The following is a 20,162-nucleotide window of genomic DNA, read 5'->3' as shown; positions in this document are numbered from 1 at the left end:
ACCCACCCAAAAAGAAACAACAACCACAGAAAACATTGTGTATTATATGACAACAAATCACCACAACACAAGAACAACAACAGCCACATCAAGCAACAAGAAAAAAAGGTTAATAAGAGTTTTGATCCAATATCTTTTGTAAAAAGTAAAGGAATATTAGGCTGAATTAAAAGCCAAATAAATACCAAAACAAAGACTTCAAACATCGATATGCAATAACCAAATCAACAAAACGCAAACATGAATTAACAACAAAGCTTCTCTCTTGCACTCTCTATCGAAGAATCAAATATATCGAACAGAAGAAATGGAAAACTTGGTCGGAGAAAAGCATCAACTAACTCACCACTAACTAATTAACATTATTATTTTGTTCATTCTTTTCTAATGATTTGTTTTTGTATCTTACAACAGTCTTTTGGTTTTGATAAACAATAACAACAACCTCCACTACAACCACACGGATAACGCTTAGAGTCGTATGAGTAGCATACCTAGCATCCACTGCGTCGGTCCCAACTACTACTATATATTACCATCTACTACCTCCCGCCCACTAGCCACCCACCTGCCTGAATTGCCTGCCAAGCTATCCAAAACTAATCTAACTAGCTAATCCCCAACTAACCGGAGGGAACTACTAGATTCTACCGAAAGACTAAACAAAAAATTAAAATAACAATAAAAGAGAATCGGTAGAAACAGATTATCGATAACCATAAATTCTTTGATACCTTACTAACCCACTTTTTGTTGTGTATGTGTGCGTCTCTGTGTGCGTAACTAAGTGCCAGATCAGAAACGAATATAGATAAATATATATTTATATATTCTACCCCAAGTAAAAACATGTATTCCAACCAGAACATCTACAGAAAAAACAACCTACTACTACTTTATAACTATAACTACAACAACAACAGCTACAACAACAACAGAATGCAACCAACAGAAAATATCTAAAATCTAAGCAAAAATGCACCAAATTCAAGAAAAAGTTCAAACTCTTTTGAAATATCATTCAATTTTATGCAATCTATACAACCAAATCAAATCAAATAATATAAAAATAAAACTGAAATTCAAAAACCACGAAAATGCAAAAAAACAAAAAAGTATAGATATATGTATTTAAAAATAACTCTTTGGGCAGGACCAAGCATCACAACAAAAACGAAACTCGCAGAAACAAACTAAAAATTTTGCAAGAATTCTCACTGTCTCTCTCTCACTATCAAAAATCAAAATAAATCACAACCAACACTATCTACTATCTATCTCTATCCCGCTTGTGTTTGTCTGTGTGCAGGAGAGATGCAAGGCACTGTTGTTGTTGCACTTGATGATGCAGCCGAGGAGCGAGCGGAAAAGTGGGAAAATTCGGCGGAAAGGCGGATACTACGGATACTACCATGGCAAGAAATGGAAGCGGAGCATCGCAACGGCGCCGCAACGATAACGGAGCCCAGAAGCTCCCGAGTTCAGATGACTCCATCAAAGATACTACCGGCACTAATACTACTGCTAATGCTACTAGTACAACTGCCATTACAACCCCAGCAATTAGTTGTCGTTATAAAGCGAAGTCGTATTTGAACAGATCCTTGAAATGTTGATTGAGTGCCGCACAAGATTTTAACGGCTCAAAAAAGAAAGTTGCAAAAGTTTTTGAATTTTGTTGCATAAAACTGAAACAAACAATCGGATTACACCCGGAGATATATAGATACATTTGAGCGAGTATGTTGCCAATTGTGGTTGTTGCTGTGCCTGATGTGTTGACAATCCGACGAATCGCGATTGAAACCCGAGAGAACGGTCCCGAATGCGAATCACAAAGAACTGCTTGTTGGAAATCTCATGTATAAATATATACATACTCTTTTTGTTATATTTATCATACCATGAACCACAGCTTTCAATTCGAATTTGAAGTTTATTTAATTTACAATTTTATTAATGGAACATAAACAGAAAAAAAAATATAATAATAAACAAAAAACCTACTAGGTAAACATTTACCATTGGGATCTGTTCAAAGTTATGTCAGCCATAGCCTATACCATACTCGTATTATTATCGCCACTGATTTTGGGGCCTGTAGAGAGAGTTGTATGTATGCTGGTGGTATTAGTCGGTCGGTATCGCTATCGGTACTATCGTATCTCTTGTATGTAGTTCCCTCCGCCGGGCACCGAAACCCCGCTTTTTTTTGTGCCCGGCCGGTCTCAGAGGAGTTATATATGGAGATGAGAGGCGTCGACTACACAGCGACTGTGCCGGAGGTGAGTCAGTTGAAGCACTCTAATCTAACCCTATGTCTAACTACAAAACCATTACATAGCTTTTAAGTGCAAAGTCAGATAAAGCCCACCCAAAAGCAATTGTAAAATGTCCATGCCCAGCACGACTTAAAAAACTTTCTCGCATTTAATATCGACATAGTCGACCGTAAAAACAATATATATCGCTTAAGAACAGAAAACTTACCATTAATTATATGAATTACTCTTGTGCTAGATATATGGAATTTTGGGCATACAAATCAACTTGTTCAGAACATTATTCTCTCGAATAGTCGAGCATCCACTTGATTTGATTTCCCAAGGCCGTTAAATTAAACTTCTACACCCTGGCAATTGATGTAAATCATTAGTCCATTTAACCATAAAAAGTCAATAAAACAAACGCTAAATGCTGTACATAAAAATTAATTGCATTGCGCTGGCCAAAACATTTTGGCGAACTAGTGGGGCGAAACAAAAACAAATAAATAAATTAAACAGGTTCTGAACAACTAACTCGTTGTTGGGCCATTAGAGGTGGTGAATGCAGTTATTGGGGTCGCCATTGAGCGATTGCTGGTTGTTTTTGGTCAGGCTGGGCACTAGATGTTGGCCCTGAAACCGAAACTTTGCCGGAGCGTGTGAACAACCCAACAAGCTGGCGAAAATTCGCGATATAATGCAGGTCGAGTAGCCACTTTGATGGATTTTCTAGATGGTTAGATGGCGTTCTTCACTCTATACTTAATACCTAATTCCCGCTAATCTTGCTGAGAAAGCGCTTGATTTATGAGCCTGTCGCCTTTTATCTTGGGCCCCATGACGTATGGCTCATCGGTGTCATAAATTAATCCAATTAAAATGTATTATATAAGCTGGCTGGCTGGCGTGAGTTTCAGAATTTTATTTCTTTGTTTTATTTTTGATAGCTTGTTTGACTGACCTACCCCAACTTCGCTGAGTTTTTTTTTGCGTTCTACTATATTATATAAATACTGATTCATTGGCATGCAAGGCAGTGAATAACGCGGTAGCAGCTGAACAAAACCAAAAATATAAGCGCGTATTTTGCTTACGAAAAAATTTGATGACTCTTCTGGGTCTTTTCTGCTGTGATGTTGAGAACTGAGTGAAATAAACTATGGAATAGGGAGCTGGTCACTTGTGGCTCCCATATGGTCTAGTGGCTAGGATATCTGGCTTTCACCCAGAAGGCCCGGGTTCGATTCCCGGTATGGGAAAACTTTTTGCCACTTTTTTTTTTCTTTTGCATTTCTTGGAGGTTAACCGGATATCAAACACACATACACTTGGGTGGTTTTTCCTAGTTAGCTTTTAGTGGAATTCCAAAAAGAAAAAAGGAGAAGAAAAAGGAAATGAAGAAGCAACGCCACAGATACACACACAACAACAAATGCCAAACAACCAACCAATCAACAACATCAACAACAACTACAACAACAAGCAACCAACCAAAAACCAAACCAAACAGAAATTCAACAAATTTGTGGATACATTTATCACGCGCAAACTGTTTGCCATTTGCTCTTATCTCATTTCAGTTAAGGAGATTGGAAATGGCCGCTCGCCATTACTGCAGGAGCCTCTATACGGTACACGACCTCAGCCCTACAGTGAGTAGAAGGCGCCTATTCATTTGTAGTTTCTGTTTAGCTGACAAATGTTGTGCCCCCTGACCTATCTGACACCTCCACCTCCCAAAAAAAGAAAAACCACCTCAACCAACCACCCACCTTCACCCTTCTGATTACGTTTCGTTCCTTATTCCCAAACCGAAGAAAAAATAAACCCCAAACTATGTTGGTGCGTGTGTTTGTTGATTGTTTGGTTGCGTTGAAATATTTGAATTATTTATTGTTTTTTGTTATTCATGTTGGGATTTTGTAGAAGCCACATGAGTATGGTTTCTTCACTCGGTGAAAACCCAATTAAAAGAGACATACACACACTCACTTTCACACACAGTCGCTGATTCACACTGATTCACACCTGGCTGGAAAAAGTTCTTCTAATTGCAGCCTCTTAAATGCAATCATAACAATTTTCTAACCGCCATATGCGCGATTAAATGCAAAATTAAGAGCCAAAGCGATAGGAGGTGTGTGTAATCCTAATTAACTCGCTTATGAGAGCGACAAACACTCGACCCAATTTCCCTGGCTCGAGAATTCTATTAAGACAAATGCAAGGAGGCGAGTGGGAAAACTTTTCAGTCAACAAATAATCGAATGTTAGACTTGTTTGGGTCCTAAAACGTGACTCTCGATGGTCGTCCTCAAAGCGAAAGTCAGCATCCGGGGGAAAGAAAGAAGAAATTGTGTCACCGCCACACAGAACTGCAAAAGGAAATGAGAGCTGTACAAAGTGGGTGGTGGTTCAATATTATTGTACGAACATGTGTCTTCATTTCGTTGTCGACTTTGTGGCCTGCCAAGACCATCAACACTTGCTGCTGCCTCTCCACTTTTCCCCCAAATCGATTTGGCTTCCAGCGTTCGTTCTCCCTGTTCTATTGCGCTCGTGTGCGTGCGAAGTGCAAAATTAATTGATTTTTTATAGCATTTCGAGCATTTCCTAGCTTTTTCCCCAGCATTTCTATTTCAATTGCGAGTATCGAAGTGTGAAATTTCCAACGAAAGCCAACCGAACTGGGTCGGTCGGAGAGTTGCTTTCGTTTCCTTTCCTTTTTGGCAATAAAATGATAAATGTGGCCTGGCCGCAAATCAAGGGGAAAGGATTCCAAAAGAGCGAAACTAATCCCTTAATTAAGGCGCTTCAGCCTGAATAGCAGTCGTTGGCTTAATTTGGACGCATACACTTACTTTGTTGCTTATCGATCGTTTGGAAGGGAAACTTTTCCAGCTAGCTAAAGGAAACTCGACGCCTCGGGGCCGCACCTAGTTACAACTTTTGCATTATCTAAAAGCCGCAAACTATAAACTAAAAACCTCAGCCTCCTGCTGCTGCTGCTGCTGCTGGTTATCAAAACTTATGTAACCTGCCCTGCGGATATGCCGGCTCGTTTATAATTTTTGCCAGACAAAATCTACAGCCTCCTCTCTTCGCCTGTGGATGTTCTAATTTGTTGTGCGTAAATAACATTTCGAATTGGCCTGCCTTTGCATTAGGCCAGGCTCAAAGTTTCCTTGGCAAACAACAAGAGAACTTCGGCCCTGCGAAGCTGAGAGTGTGGGTTGCTTTTGGGCTCTGGGCTTTGGGGACAGACTAACAAACTGATGCAAAAGATTAAGTAAAAATCCGTCTCTAACTGATGCTTGGCTGCTGCTTTTAATTGCATTTTACGCAAAAGTTTAAGTTCTCGTCGTTGCCTAGGTTTCAATTAGAGGCTTGGGGTTTGGCCTCCATCCTCTACATCTCCATCGCCATTCCTATCTGTAAGTGCTTATGCCCATCCCAACCCCTATGCGAAGTTTCTTTATATCAAATACTGTGGGGAGTTGAGCAAACTTTTGGCCACTGCTTCTGCTTCTCTTCTTTGTTGTATTCCTTGGGAGTTATTTCGTTGATTTTCGATAGTAAATGGTAGCCCCTGACCCTCAGTTTTGCCCAGAAATTCGGTAAACTTTTGCAAGCAAATTTTCTTATCCATGCTATTTGTTTGATAATTGGCCATGGCCACGGGATTTGGCATTGTGTACTCCTGCCACCTCCCGGTCTGTTTTTTGTTGGGATAAAGTTTTTAGTTTGCTTCCAGCTAAAAAGTCGAAATTCAATTGATTTGAAAGAGCGCACAGGAAAGGGGGGAGAGGAGGAGTTCAAAGTGTAATGGATTCATTCGTAGAGTTTGTTGTGCTCTGTTTTTTATTTCATTTCATTTTACTTTATTTTATTTTTTATTTCGTTTCCATTTTATTTCTGTGTTTGCTTTAACCCCTCACATTTCTTCTTGGTTGGTTGCATGTTTGCTCGTGGTTTTTGGCATGCTCGGGGCTAAATATATGTGGTTTAGAGCCGAGCTAAATATGTTTCGTGTTGGCAAATATTTTTCCATGATTGGACCATTTGTTGCCTTTTTCTATTAGATGATTTGTTCTTTGCTGAGTTAATTTGCAACTGTAGAGGTAACCAATCAACGAGTTTGTGCTCATAATAAATTTATTGGGGAAAAGTGCAATTTAAATAAGTATCTTTCATTTCAAATGAAATATTTATTTGTTGAAGATTTTAAGTTTTAAATTAATAATTGATGATTTGCAATCTCTAGTTAACATAATTGACAACTATTTATCTGCTCGTGGTCCCCTCTTTATTCCGAGTCCCCCGAGCTAAGCTCGTCATTATTTCCACCGACCTGCCAGATGAGTTTATGCATAGCTGATCACTTTTCCTTCCGTTGTTTTCCCTTTGTCAATTTCCCTTCGGATTTTATATGTGTTAGCTGCTGTCTTTCCCTTCCCTGGCCTAATCAGAAAATAACAGCAACCCCAGTCTCAGTTGCACTTATGACAACGCCGAGTAAGAATTCCGACAGTCAAAGGGATGGAAGGAGAATTCTTTGGGGGCTTTCGGCTACAGGCCGGCTTTCTTTGGCTGCCTAATAAGCATCCTTGGGGAAATTATGATGAGCAGAATTCAATTTCGTGTTTAATTTGCAGTGAATCCGTTTCTTTCACTTACTCGGGCTTGGACTCGGACTCACTTTTAGTGGTGATTTAGCAGGCACAACTGGAGTAATAAAATATATAAGGCCCGAAAATAACGGAAGCAATCTTCGCTAGCCCCCAAAATCTTTAAGGCAACTTTGTTGTTGGCCTTTGTTTAGGCTGGGTAAAGTTTTTATATTCCTCGAACAATTTTCGTAAGGAGTTTCCCCGCCGACCCGCTGCTAATATGCAAATTTGTTGCTGCCTTTGTTTTCGCTCTGCCCCCTTATATTATACAAATAAATTTCTATGTATTATCTTTCTCGACTGCATTCGCAGCTCTTTGGCCTTTTCTCCATTTTATTTTTGTTTAACCACAATGAGCGCTTTTCATTATTTGCTGTGAAACAACATTTTCCCTTTTCTTTTCTTTGCATTATTTTATTTATATTTTATGCTGGGGCTTTTGTTGTTCTTGCTGCTGCATAAATAAGTATTTTTAATTTCACCACAAAGTTTTTTCGGGTTCTTCATTTTCAGAAAGCAAATGAAATGCTAAAGTGATTTTTATTAAAAAGTTTACTTTTTAATCTGATGTGCTCCTCCCCCTTCCCCTACTCTCATTCCTTCTATTTATTTAATTTTTTCGTCTGCTCTTCTCTTTTTTGCATAATTTTTCTCTGCGGTTTGCCCCGTCATATGGCAGTTGGCAGTGAGGTTAATTAAAATTACACTTTTCTTGTGTTTTTCCCTTAAAGTTAAAGCGCATTGAGGAAGCCAAGTCCGCAGTATGCATTAACTGAAAAGTTTCACAAAGCCGTTTTGTTAATTAGCATGCCATTTCACTGCCCAGAAGCCCTAAAAAGTATGCTAAGCAAGAGAAATGATTCCAGGGACTTAAGCCCACTGCAATTTCAATTGCAATTCATTATGATTAACATATTTATGGGCCTTTGTCATGTGCGTGGGGACCTGAATCACTGATTCTCAGCAATCGTTCACACCTCTAAGCCGGCAGAGGTCCCCAAAGGCGGTATACAGTCAGTCAGTCAGAGAGTTGGTCTCTTGGGCTCCCAGTGAAATGCGTGAAAGCTGTCGGTCCCCAAGGAGGCGACTCGGCTGGGCCGCAAATCCATTCGACGACTGCGACGACGACGACGAAAGAGCGCCTGTAAAAACAAAATGGCCAACATCCCGGCCGGAAGTTGTGAGTTGCCTCGAGCGGTTGGCTGGAACAACTGTAAATGGGAGCGTGACTACAGCAGCTTGGTCTGCCATTGCGACTCACTTTACTGCTGTTTCCGGCGTGGTAGGAAGTGTTTTTAATTTTAATGCAAGTGCTCTTCTGACTACTCTTTGAGGATAGGCTTACAGATAGAAAAAATATAAAGAAAAGCTAAAAACTAAGTAAGAAAGAAAATATTTTAATAAGTGCTGTAATTCTCCAGCAACTATTTCGAGAAAGAATTTAAGACCTTTTTATTCTCTTTGAAAAATAGCTTCATTCTATTTCATGAAGTAGGAACGAAAACCTACATTAAAAAACGTTTAAAATATGAAAATATATAAAAAAAAAACCAATCTATTAAATCTAAAAAAAATTATTTATATTATTCAAGTTTGAATTAAATGAAATTTTTAAAAGATAGTTTATAGTCATTATTACAGTGTAAGGAAATGGAACCCGGAATTTCAGCCTCTTGAAGAGCTTGAGCATCGCCCAGCTGATGGCATCATCAATTCCGCCCACAATTCGAGCTTTTTTATCAAAAATTCAGCAACATGCAATGCAATTCCCAAGTTTGAATTGTATGCCATATATTTTGATTCTCCGGCAGCAGCTTCCCCCTGGCAGCCTGTCCTGCGGATCCTGTTCCTGTTTTGTTCCTTGGTGTTGCTTCAGCTGCCATGGGAAAACTTTTATGAGAAATTGAACGTCAGAATTTGCCGTCTCCGACCAGCCAGCAGTCCCAGCAGCCCGCCCGCAGTTGTGTTTTGCATTATTGCCATGCCATAACAGCCTGCGGCATTGCATTTGAAAGTTATCAGCGAAAAAACCGAGGAGCCGAGAAGAAAAACTAGGTGAAGAAACCATTACACCTCCTCCTCCTCCTCCTTCAGCATCTTACTGAAATGGGCAGCATCTGCTGCAGGCGGTATTGTGACGGAAAGTTACTTACTTGAGCTCGATTTCAGTTGCTGAGTGTTTTTCAATTGTTATGCTGCTGCGCCGACTTGTATGCCGGGGTACTCCAATCGTATCTGCCATCAACACATCATCTCGTGTACCTTTTTTCCTGTATCTGTTTTGGAGTGGTGGGGCTGTTTTATTGCGAAATATTGGCAACAGACTGCCGCAAATTGAGGAAGCCAAACATTTACCCCTAGCCCAAAACCCCAATCACCAATTCCCCTCCCCTTGCCGTAGTTATCTTGGCCATCTCGGGGCTGCCATTGTTGTCGGAGGTTCCCTGTCACAGTGTCTTTGTGGGGCCCTGGCTGTTATTTCTGGCCAGATAATAATTTTGCTTTATTATTTTCTGGCTTCTGTCGTTTCTGTCCCATCGAGAGTGGCTTTTGTTGATGCTGCTGCTACTGCACTTTGCTGTCTGTCTCTCTGGTTATCGATAATTGGCGAATTTTGGCACTTGCAGCCGCTTTTCACGCCCCGCTCTCCGTTCGATCCAAATCTGAATCTGACAAGCCATTGGCCATTTACGGGGGCCTCACATTTTCCGATTGTTTAACTGTTGTCATCCCAGTCGGCTGCTGGGGAAATATTGCCAGCAATTTGGCCATCATCGCTGCCATCTCGTCATCGTCATTGTGCGTAATTGAGTGTAGCTTTCGGTGATGCCTCCTCGAAATGTTGATTGCGATGCAGAGCAGGACAATAAGTGGCGAATCCATCGTTCGGCCGGATAGGCGGAAGGAATCTAAGAGGGCAGATGCCAGTAGACAGATGGGATATTGGTTTAAAGGAAATTCAGCTATTCAGAAAACTACATTACCACAGATCATCTTATGCCAGATTTAGTTGCTATTTAATTGTGGTTTTGTGGAAGTCTTCATTTTTAATGGCTTTAGAATTATTTATTTCAAGGCTATGAATGTGTAATTCAACACAAGTTGAGTGAGAACATCAATAATAAACGTTAATTGGCTTATAAAAAATAAATAAAGTCCTATTGTTTACGATAGATAATAATTATATATCGTTGTTAATTTGATACATTTAACAAGTTTTCTCTTTTAATTTATCGAAAATATTTATAATATTTGTTTTCCAGTTTTATTCCAAAAAATGTTTGAGTGTTAGGAACTTTAGGTATAGTAGTTTAAATAGATTTATTTCAAGTTGTTTAAAGATACAATACTATTAAACTATAAAAGCTCAGGCAACACTGCGTTGATAGTTAGAGAAAGCGAATAGGATGATTCTAGTGAACCCTCGTGGAAATACTGCCGCCCATCGGGATGCACTGAGGAAGAAATCTTTAACGAGGGGGCCAAAGTTCGAATATCACATGTCAAGAGTCTCGTGTTCCTTGGACCTTGGGCCTCTTTGCCTTTGCTATTGCCTCTGTCTCGCTGTTGTTGTTGTTGGCAGGGCTCAAAGTTGCATGCAACGTAAATTGGCGGCGCCGCATCTCCAGCCACTCAGTCAACGGCAGCGGCAGCAGAGTAGCGCACTCGCACTGGGACAGATTACATGCATGGAAACAAAAGACTGACGGGGACATTGTGCAACTGTCATCGGCGGTTGTCGTCCAACTAAGCATTTAATTTTAGCGCAGCCAGCGACAATTTTAGTGGTCGGAACAGTCGGAAAAGTCGGAAAAGTCGGGCTCTCGCAGGGCCTGCGGGCACTTTGTTGCTTTTGCTGCTGCAGTTGCGCAATATCTACGTATGCAAACGGCTGTTAACTGTTGACGTTGGGAAATTGTAACTGTAACAAAAGACAAGGCAACTTGTCCCAAACACAATGAATGCGAACCGCGAATGCGAATGGCAAACGTCGCTCTGATGGCCGGGAAATTGAATTAGCAAAATGCCTGCAATCGTTGGAAAAACTGAAGAGGGGGGATGAAGAATTCAAATGAAAATGGCAACTGACTCGGAGATGCCGCGAGAGCAAAAACATCTTAGGAGGTCGGTCGCTTGAATTATGCACTACTCAAGTTAATTGCAGCCAAAGGGGAGGAAATAACCAACTACCTCCCATGGCTAACAGCTGACAAGCTGGCTGAATTAAAAAAAAGAAAACTTATTCAATTAAACTTTGCCATGGCATGTAATGGAAAGTGTGTGCTCCTAATGGAGGGCAACCTTGGACGGCTGCCGCCGCACTAACCACCGACTGTGGGCCTGAATAAATTCTGTTTTAAATGAAATTTCGTTAAAATATAATATTTGCCAAGCTCCATTTGCTGGGCGTGGCTTTGGAACATGGCACACACATGTGACATGCGTTGAAATTTTTCATTTGATCATCCAGCTAGCTGCAGCTGCACATGCAAATTAGAGCGTTATTATATGGCCCCTCCACTCCGGCAAGCTGGCAACCCTGGCATGCTGGCGGCAACTCTGAACTAAGAGGCTCTGATGAATGGGAATTGTGCGAAACGGAACGCAGAGCAAAACTCAACCCTCCAGCGAGCTTTTGACTTTTTGGCCAGCTCACGACAAAATCTCTGGGGACGTTGTTTCATTCAACACACAACTATGTATTTCCCAGGGAAAACTGGCTCTGATTTATGCATGTTCTGCTGCCACATGAGTCCTTAGCTCCCGCTTTTCCCCCTGCCAACCCATCCATCCGTTTACATTGTTTGATTAATTTCATAAGCTTTGGCCCCGGGTCGCAAAAAAGGACAACACATGGCGCCTGTATAGTTTGTTTTAATTGTTGCAGCACTTCAAAAGCTTGAGCGACTTTTAGCGTCATGGAATTTAGACTCATGGATTTCACTTTGGCTACAAGTCTGATGAGCCATTAAATATTCTATTTGCAGTACTTAAATATTTATTAAAAGATGAACAAAAGAAGTGAGAACGGGGGCGTAAGAAAACTAATTTAAATAAAATTATGCTTCTGCTTCTCGTTCTTAGTCGGGATTTTCCCAGATTTGTCATTTGTGTTTTCCTTAAGCCAGCTGACCGAAAAACCAATCTGTAAACGTTGACAGGCTGTGCTTAAGAAAACCCACCCACCTAATCCCCTGCAACAATAACAGTGTGGATGTCTATATCCTGGCAGATGGATATGCAACAGTTTTGCCCCGACTTCTGACTATTGTGCAATTTCTTGTAAATTTAATTTCCTGCCTCACATTTCTGCTCATTCTGCTTGTACTCTCTCGATGGATTTGCATTTGGCAGAGGCGATGTCTTTATTGCTCATCAGCTATGCAGAATTCATTTCCTCATTCGTTCAATTACACAGTCATCGTTTTGGGTGAGGTAGAAGCTCTCCACCAGATTGCAATAATTTACGAATCAAATATTTGTCAGGTGTCTCAGCAAATTCAACGCATTTCCAAAAGTTAATTAGTTTTGCTCTTGGATTCTCTGAAGATTCCAATGACTTTGCCAATACGAAATTTTCAAGCATGTCGATTGTGGCTTTCTGCGGGCAAAAGTAATTGCCAATTAAGGCTTGACATATGTAAGGAATATTTTCTAAACTTTATTGTTATAGGCTATGCAATGGGAAAAAAAATCGTTGAGAAATCAATTTTGGGGAAAATTGCTAAATTTACCAACCAATCGAACAAAAACAAATGTCAAATATTTGCCAAATTACTCAGCACAAAAGCCGAAAGCCAAAGAGTTATGTGCAAAAATGTTTTTGCCTGCCAATGAGACGTGAACTTTTATGGCCCCTCCTTCATCTCCTCCTTATATCAACCCATCAAACCACCGACCCAACCCAACCTGCACTCTCACGTCTCACGTCAAGGCAACCTAATTGATTTTAAAATAAATAATGACTAATCACCACCTGCAAGAGCGAAAGGGAAATGTGTGCTGCTTTCACTCTCTCAGTTTTCTAGGTGGAAAGGTGGAAATTTCGTGGCATCCACCTCCATCCTCCATCCTCTTCATCTACTTGGTTTTCTGGGTCGAATCCGGTTGCTGTGTAGACACGGGTTAACCCGTCCAGAGGGATCCTTTCCGCCGCTTGATTAATTGAAATTTCACTCACTGTCAAGGTGTGTATACTGTGTGTGTGAGTGTGAGGGTTTGAGCACGGGCACGTCCGTGGGCGGTAGTAAAAGGTGGGGGCGTGGCAGCTGCAACTTGTCTCCACTAGGATATTTGCCCTTCAGTGGGGAAGAGGAAAAGCGTTTTCCAAATTAATTGAGTGCGCTAATTTTGGCAAAAAGGTTTTTTAATTGATGGCCCGAGTTTCGGGATTGTTGGCAAACTTGTTTACTTGGAAACTAGTTTGTGCTTCAAGGAAAATTTCAAGTAAATATAGTAGGTAAATCCGATAACAACTAATCAAACTCCAAATATTAATTGACCCTCCAACAACCTCTCAATTAAGCTGATTTAATTGTATAGGCCTCAAGCTAATGATTCGATTACTACTCGATGGTCAAAGTTAAAGCAAACATAATTAGAGATTGTGGGCTTAATCAAGACTGGAAGTAATCTTCGTGAGGTACTTCACATTGATTGCGCTTTAAGCCAATTTTTATTGGTGCCATTGATAAGAAAAATTGGATCATAAATTTTTAGTTGCAATCAGGCGATTACCCAGGTGAATTGAAGAGTGAAAAGCGGGTAATAAATCGAACATTTTAACTGACGAATGCACTATTTTTATTCACCTGTTGTAGTGCTCTTACCTTTTCCATTTTCAAAGAGGTTTCCCGAATTTTTCGCCCCGCTCGTTTGGTATTTTTATTACCTACACATTTGCCACGCTCAATTTGCATCGCATCTGCAGTCTGTTAAGTCTATTCTTCCTGATTTTGGCCTTTTTAGCTTTTGGGCCTTGAACTAACATGATTTTGGAAAATGTTTTTCACCACGTTGCGTGGCCATTATGCGGCTTTCGGTGGTGTTGATGCGATAATTGTGTTGCGAGTGGCATTTGATCCAATGAATGGTTCAACACAGGCATCGGCATAAATGCAGTGCCGGGATTAGCAAACGTTCTGACTTTTCAATCGATTGCTGAGAAATATGTATGTAGATCTATGGCGTAACGGAGGGGTATTACACGGAACTCTGGCTGCGAATTTTCTTTGGCAAAGTAATGACCCAAAAATCTAAATTTCCCGTGCTACATTTGCTGCTGGCTGCATGCAGGCTCACAGAGATATGCGAGCCCCGACCCTCCCTCGCACATACTTGTGCATACATTTACATTTACCCTAATGCTATGCCCGGGGGGTTACACTGTCCCCTCCTTCCCCCTTCCTTTTCGCTGGCTCTGTGCCAGGACAAAGTGCTGTTCCAGCAGGAGCAAAAGCGAAGGATACTACTAGAATACACACACATACACGCACAGGCAGCAACAGTCTGCCTGTTTGCTCCTCACCAATATTCAAAAACTGATTTTCATATGTCTTTTAAGTTTATTTGCGAGCGGGCAGATTGTGGGTAGACACATCCCCCCGACTTATGTATGTATGTGTATCTGTTTTGGCATCGCCTTGTGGCTCTTATCGCATCCGGCACACGCATAAAAGTTGGCCGAGTGTTTGCAAATTTTTTTCTTCGCTCTCGTCGCTCTCTCTTTTAACTTTTTTTATTGGTCCCGAATTTAATTCACAGAGGAAACAGACAGCTCCTGTGTGTAAGTTCTTTTCTTTTTTTTTTTTTTTGGTTTTTCGTTGAAAAGCGATTTCAAATGCAAATTTTATTGGAACAAGAGGGAGTCCTGGGTAGGAAGTTGGAGATTAAAATCAATTCAATTTGCTGCAAACCCAGCAAAAGTGGTAATAATTTTCGTTCTTTGTTTTGCCAACGAAAAGAACACACACACAACCTTTCTTTTACTTAACATAATGAGATTTTGAGCGAGAGCGTTTATTGTTAAGGAATTTACAATGGCTAAGCCTAGGGGGAATTTTGTTTAGTCAGCCAAATGAAATGGAGCGGCAGCAGCAGGGATGCTGCTGTTGGGCCCAGTCAGTCAGTCAGCTGGCTATTAATTGACCCATTTCTTAGCCTTCTTAGCTTATTTTGGTTATATGCCAGGCACACTGCTGGCTGTCAATATATCACACGTTATGCGCCATTAAGTGCTCGCTTAATAGGTGGCCATTTATCACAGGCTCCCTCAATGTGCCGCCACCTGCCAAATGTTAAGGAATCGCAGGAGCTGGATGAGCTTCGTTTGCTGGCGAAAAATCAGGATTGAAACAAGGCGCGTCAGATGCCATCCCCGCGTTTGTCATAATAAAAGTTACTTAAAAATGGTGTGAAAAATATCTGGCCGAGCATAAATCAATGCCTTGGCAGGTACAACATGGCGTATGCGTGATTTATGCGTTGGGGATACTGTTTTTTAAAACAATTTTTCATCCCAAAAATTCGCAGCATATGCTCTTGGTCAATGAAGGCCATAATTAGCCGGCCCACGGGGCGTATGCGTATTTAAAGCCTTGAATATTGCGTATACGCCTCGTAGTCTGGCTATAATTAGGAGAAGTAAGGGATAGCTGAAACTGACGGATGCAGTACTCTCGTAAATTAACAAACTTAAGCCTCGCTGGTTGACTAACACAACTCGACTGTGTATCTTATGTATCTCTCGCTCCTGTTTGCTTAGGCAAAGTGCAATGGTAGCGGCGCAGGTGCTGGGTTGGAATTGCATTGCCAGTTGCACTTGCAACTCCCAACAGGCTGTCGCAATTTATTGCTCTGGCTTCGACAGCCTCTGGGCAATCAAATAACAAAATGGCAGCGCAGCGCTTTGACATTTAATTGCTTCGTCGTCGTTGGTGGCAAACTTATGAAATATTTTTGTGACACAGCTCCAGTGCCGCCAGTACTGTTCTCTACACATTTCTCTATCTCTCATGTGCGCCGATTTTAATAAACGGCAGACCTTGTCGGCTGTTGTTCGATCGGCAGCTTGTGGTTCCCCTTTGGTTATGGGGAATCCAATCCAGCCAGCCCATTGCACTTTTTAATTTGCTGAGTGAGCATGGCAAAGAACGAAACGAGCAGCGAGGATTAGTTTCGTACAATGCAAGCATTGTATCTAAAGCAAGGAATCATTAGACTGCCACTTTAAATTATTTTTGGGTAAAAGTATTAGTTACATTTTAAGTAGAAGCCTATTTCCATTTATTACGGAAAATATCATACACTATTCAAAAACCAAGTGAATATTTTTTTTAATTTGTATTTTTAATATTTATTTGTATTTGTCTCTAGTCGCTAAACATATGACAATGTGTAAATGGGAGATACAAATTTCTATATTTATGGAATCTCTATAGAAAAGTCACCTTCCTCCTTGTCCTTGTATGAATAGCACTTTTCTTTGCCCAACTCCCACAAGCATAAGTAGCCTAATTCGGCTTTAGCTCGTTCTTTAACAGCACCTTTTGCCGGTTTGTTTAGCTTGCATGCCACATAAAGCAACCGTAGGATGAACTTAATGCTCTTCCCGGACAGAATGTACTTGGAAAACATGGTCGTGAGTTGAACCATCAAATTCGAAGAGATTGGCAAGTCTTCGTTGAACAACTCCACCTGCCGGATGAGCACCTTAATGCCGGAGGTCACTGCCAGATCGAATAAATCTTGCCTGTTTAATTGCGGTTGGCACATTTCAGCCACGTGACCGACGGCATGCCCACCCATTGCAAAGCCAAAGAGGAGAATAAAAGATAACACCAGGAGCTGCTTCTGTAGGGGAAAAAGGGTTTACAACTATTATATATGCTTTATATGATCTTACCATTATGTCAAGACAAATTGTTTTCTTTCAAGAGATCCTGCTGGGAATGAACAGTTTGAAAAGTTAGAATCTTAATTTGCTGCAAATCATCCGGAAAATCAATTTTTAATGCTTCAAATCGAAATTCAAACAGTTTCGCTGGTTTAAATGTTATATAAGCTCTGAGAAAATTTTCCAGGGAATTCCTACTTGCTCTCCAGCTGATTATCCAGCATCTTAATATCTCTCATTCATTGGCTCACTCTCGCTGTGCTGGCATTGACCTTGCTTCGCACTTGGAAAGTTGGCCAAAATGGATATTCATTAACAGCGCCAAAGGCAAACAAATAGACCAGAGGCACGCGAGAAATTCAATGTGAAATAAAAGCGATTAATAGAAACAGATTCTGTGTGCCTGCATTGCGTTAAATTTTGGTTTGAATCTACCTCATAAATGAGACGCCAAAATCAAATTTCCACTCAGCCCCATGGAGTGCGAAAAAGAGCTCTTTCCTCTTGGCATTTTTCAGTGTTTACAATTTCCACAGTGCTTTCAATATATGACGCTCCGTTGTTGATAGTTTCTGCGTGCGCCTGTTTTCAATGAAATCGTTCAATATGGGGCTACTGATTCTGTGTGGGAAAATAAAATTGGCGAATTATGCAACAGTCGAAAGGGGGGCAGTGGGGGGTCTCTTCATCAGAATGTCCGCTTGTTTATTTGGGCATTTGTTTACTTCAGGCGGTTTGAAAATATTCAGACACTTAAATCGCCATGATCTATGCATTCATCCAAATATACACGGTACGAAAATATTCAATTAAATGAAGAAAAAGAAAAAAATACTCGGGAGTCTGACTGATTTCCGGAACAATTCCCAAACCGAATTGTCTGAGTGTAGCGCATTTTCGCAGTCCAATTTGAATTAGATTTTAAATTTATTTACGACACTTGAACATTGTACAGCGATCTTTTTGTGTGCAATTTTATTTCGCGATGAAATCTGTCGCGTAAATCCCACTGCACATATATTTTGGGAAACATTTTTCACATTTCAGCCTGCGCTCAGCGATTAATGCATTAATTCAAAGTGACAGACAGATGATGGCCAGAATATTTATGTTTGGATTTATGTTCGCGGCTTATTAGATTAAGCACGTGCATTAATTTGCTTATAATTTGTTAGGATCGTATGTGAGATTGTATGGCAATTTAAAGAATTTTTCCTCTATGTGCTTGCTTTGTTATGCAGAAAGAAAGTTCTTGTTTTGAATTTCCTGGTATGTACACAAGGAGTTCTTCTCGGTAAATTCAATTTCCATCTCTTGTGCTTGAGCTCCACTTGTGTCCGCAATAAACAATTTCCCATTTCACCAATTTCGTTTCACCGCATTATTTACTTCCTTTTTGCCACATCCACATCCTTCCACTGCCACTTCCACTTCCCTATCCATCGCCTCAATCGCTCCAGTTTTTATGGCAGCTGGAGCAACGTTTATGGCCAAGAGCCATCAAATACGCTCGTGGTCAGCGGCCGACAGAGGGAAACTTTCGCCGCAACAATGTTTCCCCACTTACGCATATTTCTATTTGCGCTGTTGAAATAGAAAACAAACAAATAAACGTCGCAGTGCATCGAGTCCCTGGACGAGTTGCAGTTTTCGCAGCGATATGCTTACATAACCGCCATGATGACGATGATGGCAGTGGCCAATGGCCAATGGCTCCTGATGAGCTCGGTTCAATGGCTCCATGGCAACGCACATTCCGAAAGTGATTTTGATTTCGATTTCGTTCAATTCCGTTCGATTCCGTTCGATTTGCTTGCATCAGAAGCGAACTGCACACAACAACAACGGCGGCTTCAAACGAGTTCAATTGGTGAAAACCACTTTTGGCCGCCAGTTTGCAGCTTTATTTCCTGGCCATGGACACTACACCCCACTCCTCCAGCGGCGAGATGGGAAAACTTGATTTTCCAGCTGAATCCAAGGCAAGCGGAAAACGCATTCCCAAACGGAGCGTGAGTTTCCCAGAGCTGTCTTCGTCGTCGCCGTCGTCGTCCATGTCGTCGCATGTTGCTCTAATTGCATGACAAACTCTCAGCCAACTTTCACACACTTTTGGCGTTATCTTCGGAGGTAAAACTGCAGCTTTGGCTTAAAACTGCCTGGCCATAAATGTCACATATCAAAAGGAAAAGTGAAATTTTGTTGTTACGACTGGAGTAGCCCGAGGAAATGGTTAAACAGATGGGAGCGCACTCTGGGGATTTCTATAGCGAATGCGTTCTTAACTTTAAGTGCATTTTACAGAGCTAAGAAATAAGACTAAATAGAAAATCTCAGTCTATTGTCATATTTTCAAAGAGAAATCTCGAAGATATCCCAAAAATATAGATTGCGAACGTCTCTAAAGCTTTAACTTCTGCTTATTAGATCAGGTTAATATTAATAATATGCTTCTGTGGACCTTATAATTTGGAATTTATTAATTACAAAATACTTCACAGATGCAGAGCCTTTTTCGAAATAGAACAGAAACACAAAACCGAAATTGTTCAAGGCATTTTAATGTAATTAAATTTAAACGCAGCCTCTAATTATTTCGTCTGTGTTGTCTGCGTTTTGCATCCTATAAATGTGCTAGAATAACAATAGAGAATGAAAGCACAGAATGCCAGAGACAGGCAAATCTAATAAGCATAATGAATGAACCCCGAAACTCGGGAACGTCAGCAGCTGAGTTGCTGTTTTCACTCAACACGTTGAACTTGTGCTGTCACCTGTGAAGGCAATGATGAACAGAGCCCCCCTGCACGCCCCTGTATATTTTTCTCTTCCATTTTTTTGAGCTCCCAGGGGGTGACCATGGCCGCTGGCATGTGGCAAATGTCTTGCAATCCACACCCGGGCCATGTAAATACGCCTGCTCTGCTGTCGTTTGCTGTTTTGTTTAATTAATTTCTATATTAGATACACTTCATTAAAAATGCCTTAGTTGTGTTGTGTGTTGTGTTTGGTTGTGTGGTCGTGCCATTGTTTTGGGTTATTTTTGGCAATCGAAAGGAATTCGGTGATTGAGCAGCACAAATGTGGCTCGAATGGGATTTCTGTGCCAGGAGAAGATACCTTCACATTTACAGATTCGCACGACCTAATGGCTCGTAAAAGATCTATGACTATGGCCGGCTTGCATAATTCAGTAAATGTGTGTCCGGAACCCAAAACACTTCAGACCAACCTTTCTGGTGCTCCTGCCCTTACAGGACTCCATTCCTGTCCATTCCTATTCATTCCTGTCCTTTCCTGTCCCGTCCTGCCCTACCACCTGTCAAGCGT

The 20,162-nt window shown here is 41.0% G+C and overlaps 2 protein-coding genes and 1 non-coding gene across 19 annotated transcripts in view; 2 read left to right on the top strand and 1 right to left on the bottom strand.

Moving 5' to 3' along the window:
• sm (heterogeneous nuclear ribonucleoprotein L) overlaps positions 1 to 20,162 on the top strand; it is a 105,356-nt gene that overhangs the window by 63,381 nt on the left and 21,813 nt on the right. For 4 of the 17 annotated variants that reach the window (XM_070213783.1, XM_070213784.1, XM_070213787.1 and 1 more), the window contains exon 6: positions 3,848 to 3,898. The exons of 8 other annotated variants lie outside the window; for them this stretch is intronic. In XM_070213783.1, the coding sequence (XP_070069884.1) occupies positions 3,848 to 3,898 (51 nt within the window). Of the gene's footprint in view, positions 1 to 1,309; positions 2,263 to 3,847; positions 3,920 to 20,162 lie in introns of those variants that run through there. 5 more of the 17 variants (XM_070213782.1, XM_070213781.1, XM_070213791.1 and 2 more) reach the window with 2 other exon arrangements.
• TRNAE-UUC (transfer RNA glutamic acid (anticodon UUC)) lies at positions 3,455 to 3,526 on the top strand. Its single transcript has one exon. It is a non-coding gene; the product is annotated as a tRNA-Glu (tRNA).
• LOC108068669 (uncharacterized) lies at positions 16,265 to 16,963 on the bottom strand. Its single transcript, XM_017158384.3, has 2 exons — positions 16,842 to 16,963; positions 16,265 to 16,789 (listed from the first exon to the last, which is right to left on the bottom strand). The coding sequence occupies exons 1-2, from the start codon at positions 16,842 to 16,844 to the stop codon at positions 16,361 to 16,363; spliced, it is 432 nt and encodes a 143-aa protein (XP_017013873.1). The 5' UTR covers positions 16,845 to 16,963; the 3' UTR covers positions 16,265 to 16,360.

Source organism: Drosophila takahashii, chromosome 2R (genome assembly GCF_030179915.1).
Source record: "Drosophila takahashii strain IR98-3 E-12201 chromosome 2R, DtakHiC1v2, whole genome shotgun sequence".
NCBI classification, from domain to species: Eukaryota; Metazoa; Arthropoda; class Insecta; order Diptera; family Drosophilidae; genus Drosophila; species Drosophila takahashii.
This window is presented reverse-complemented; position numbering and strand designations above follow the sequence as displayed.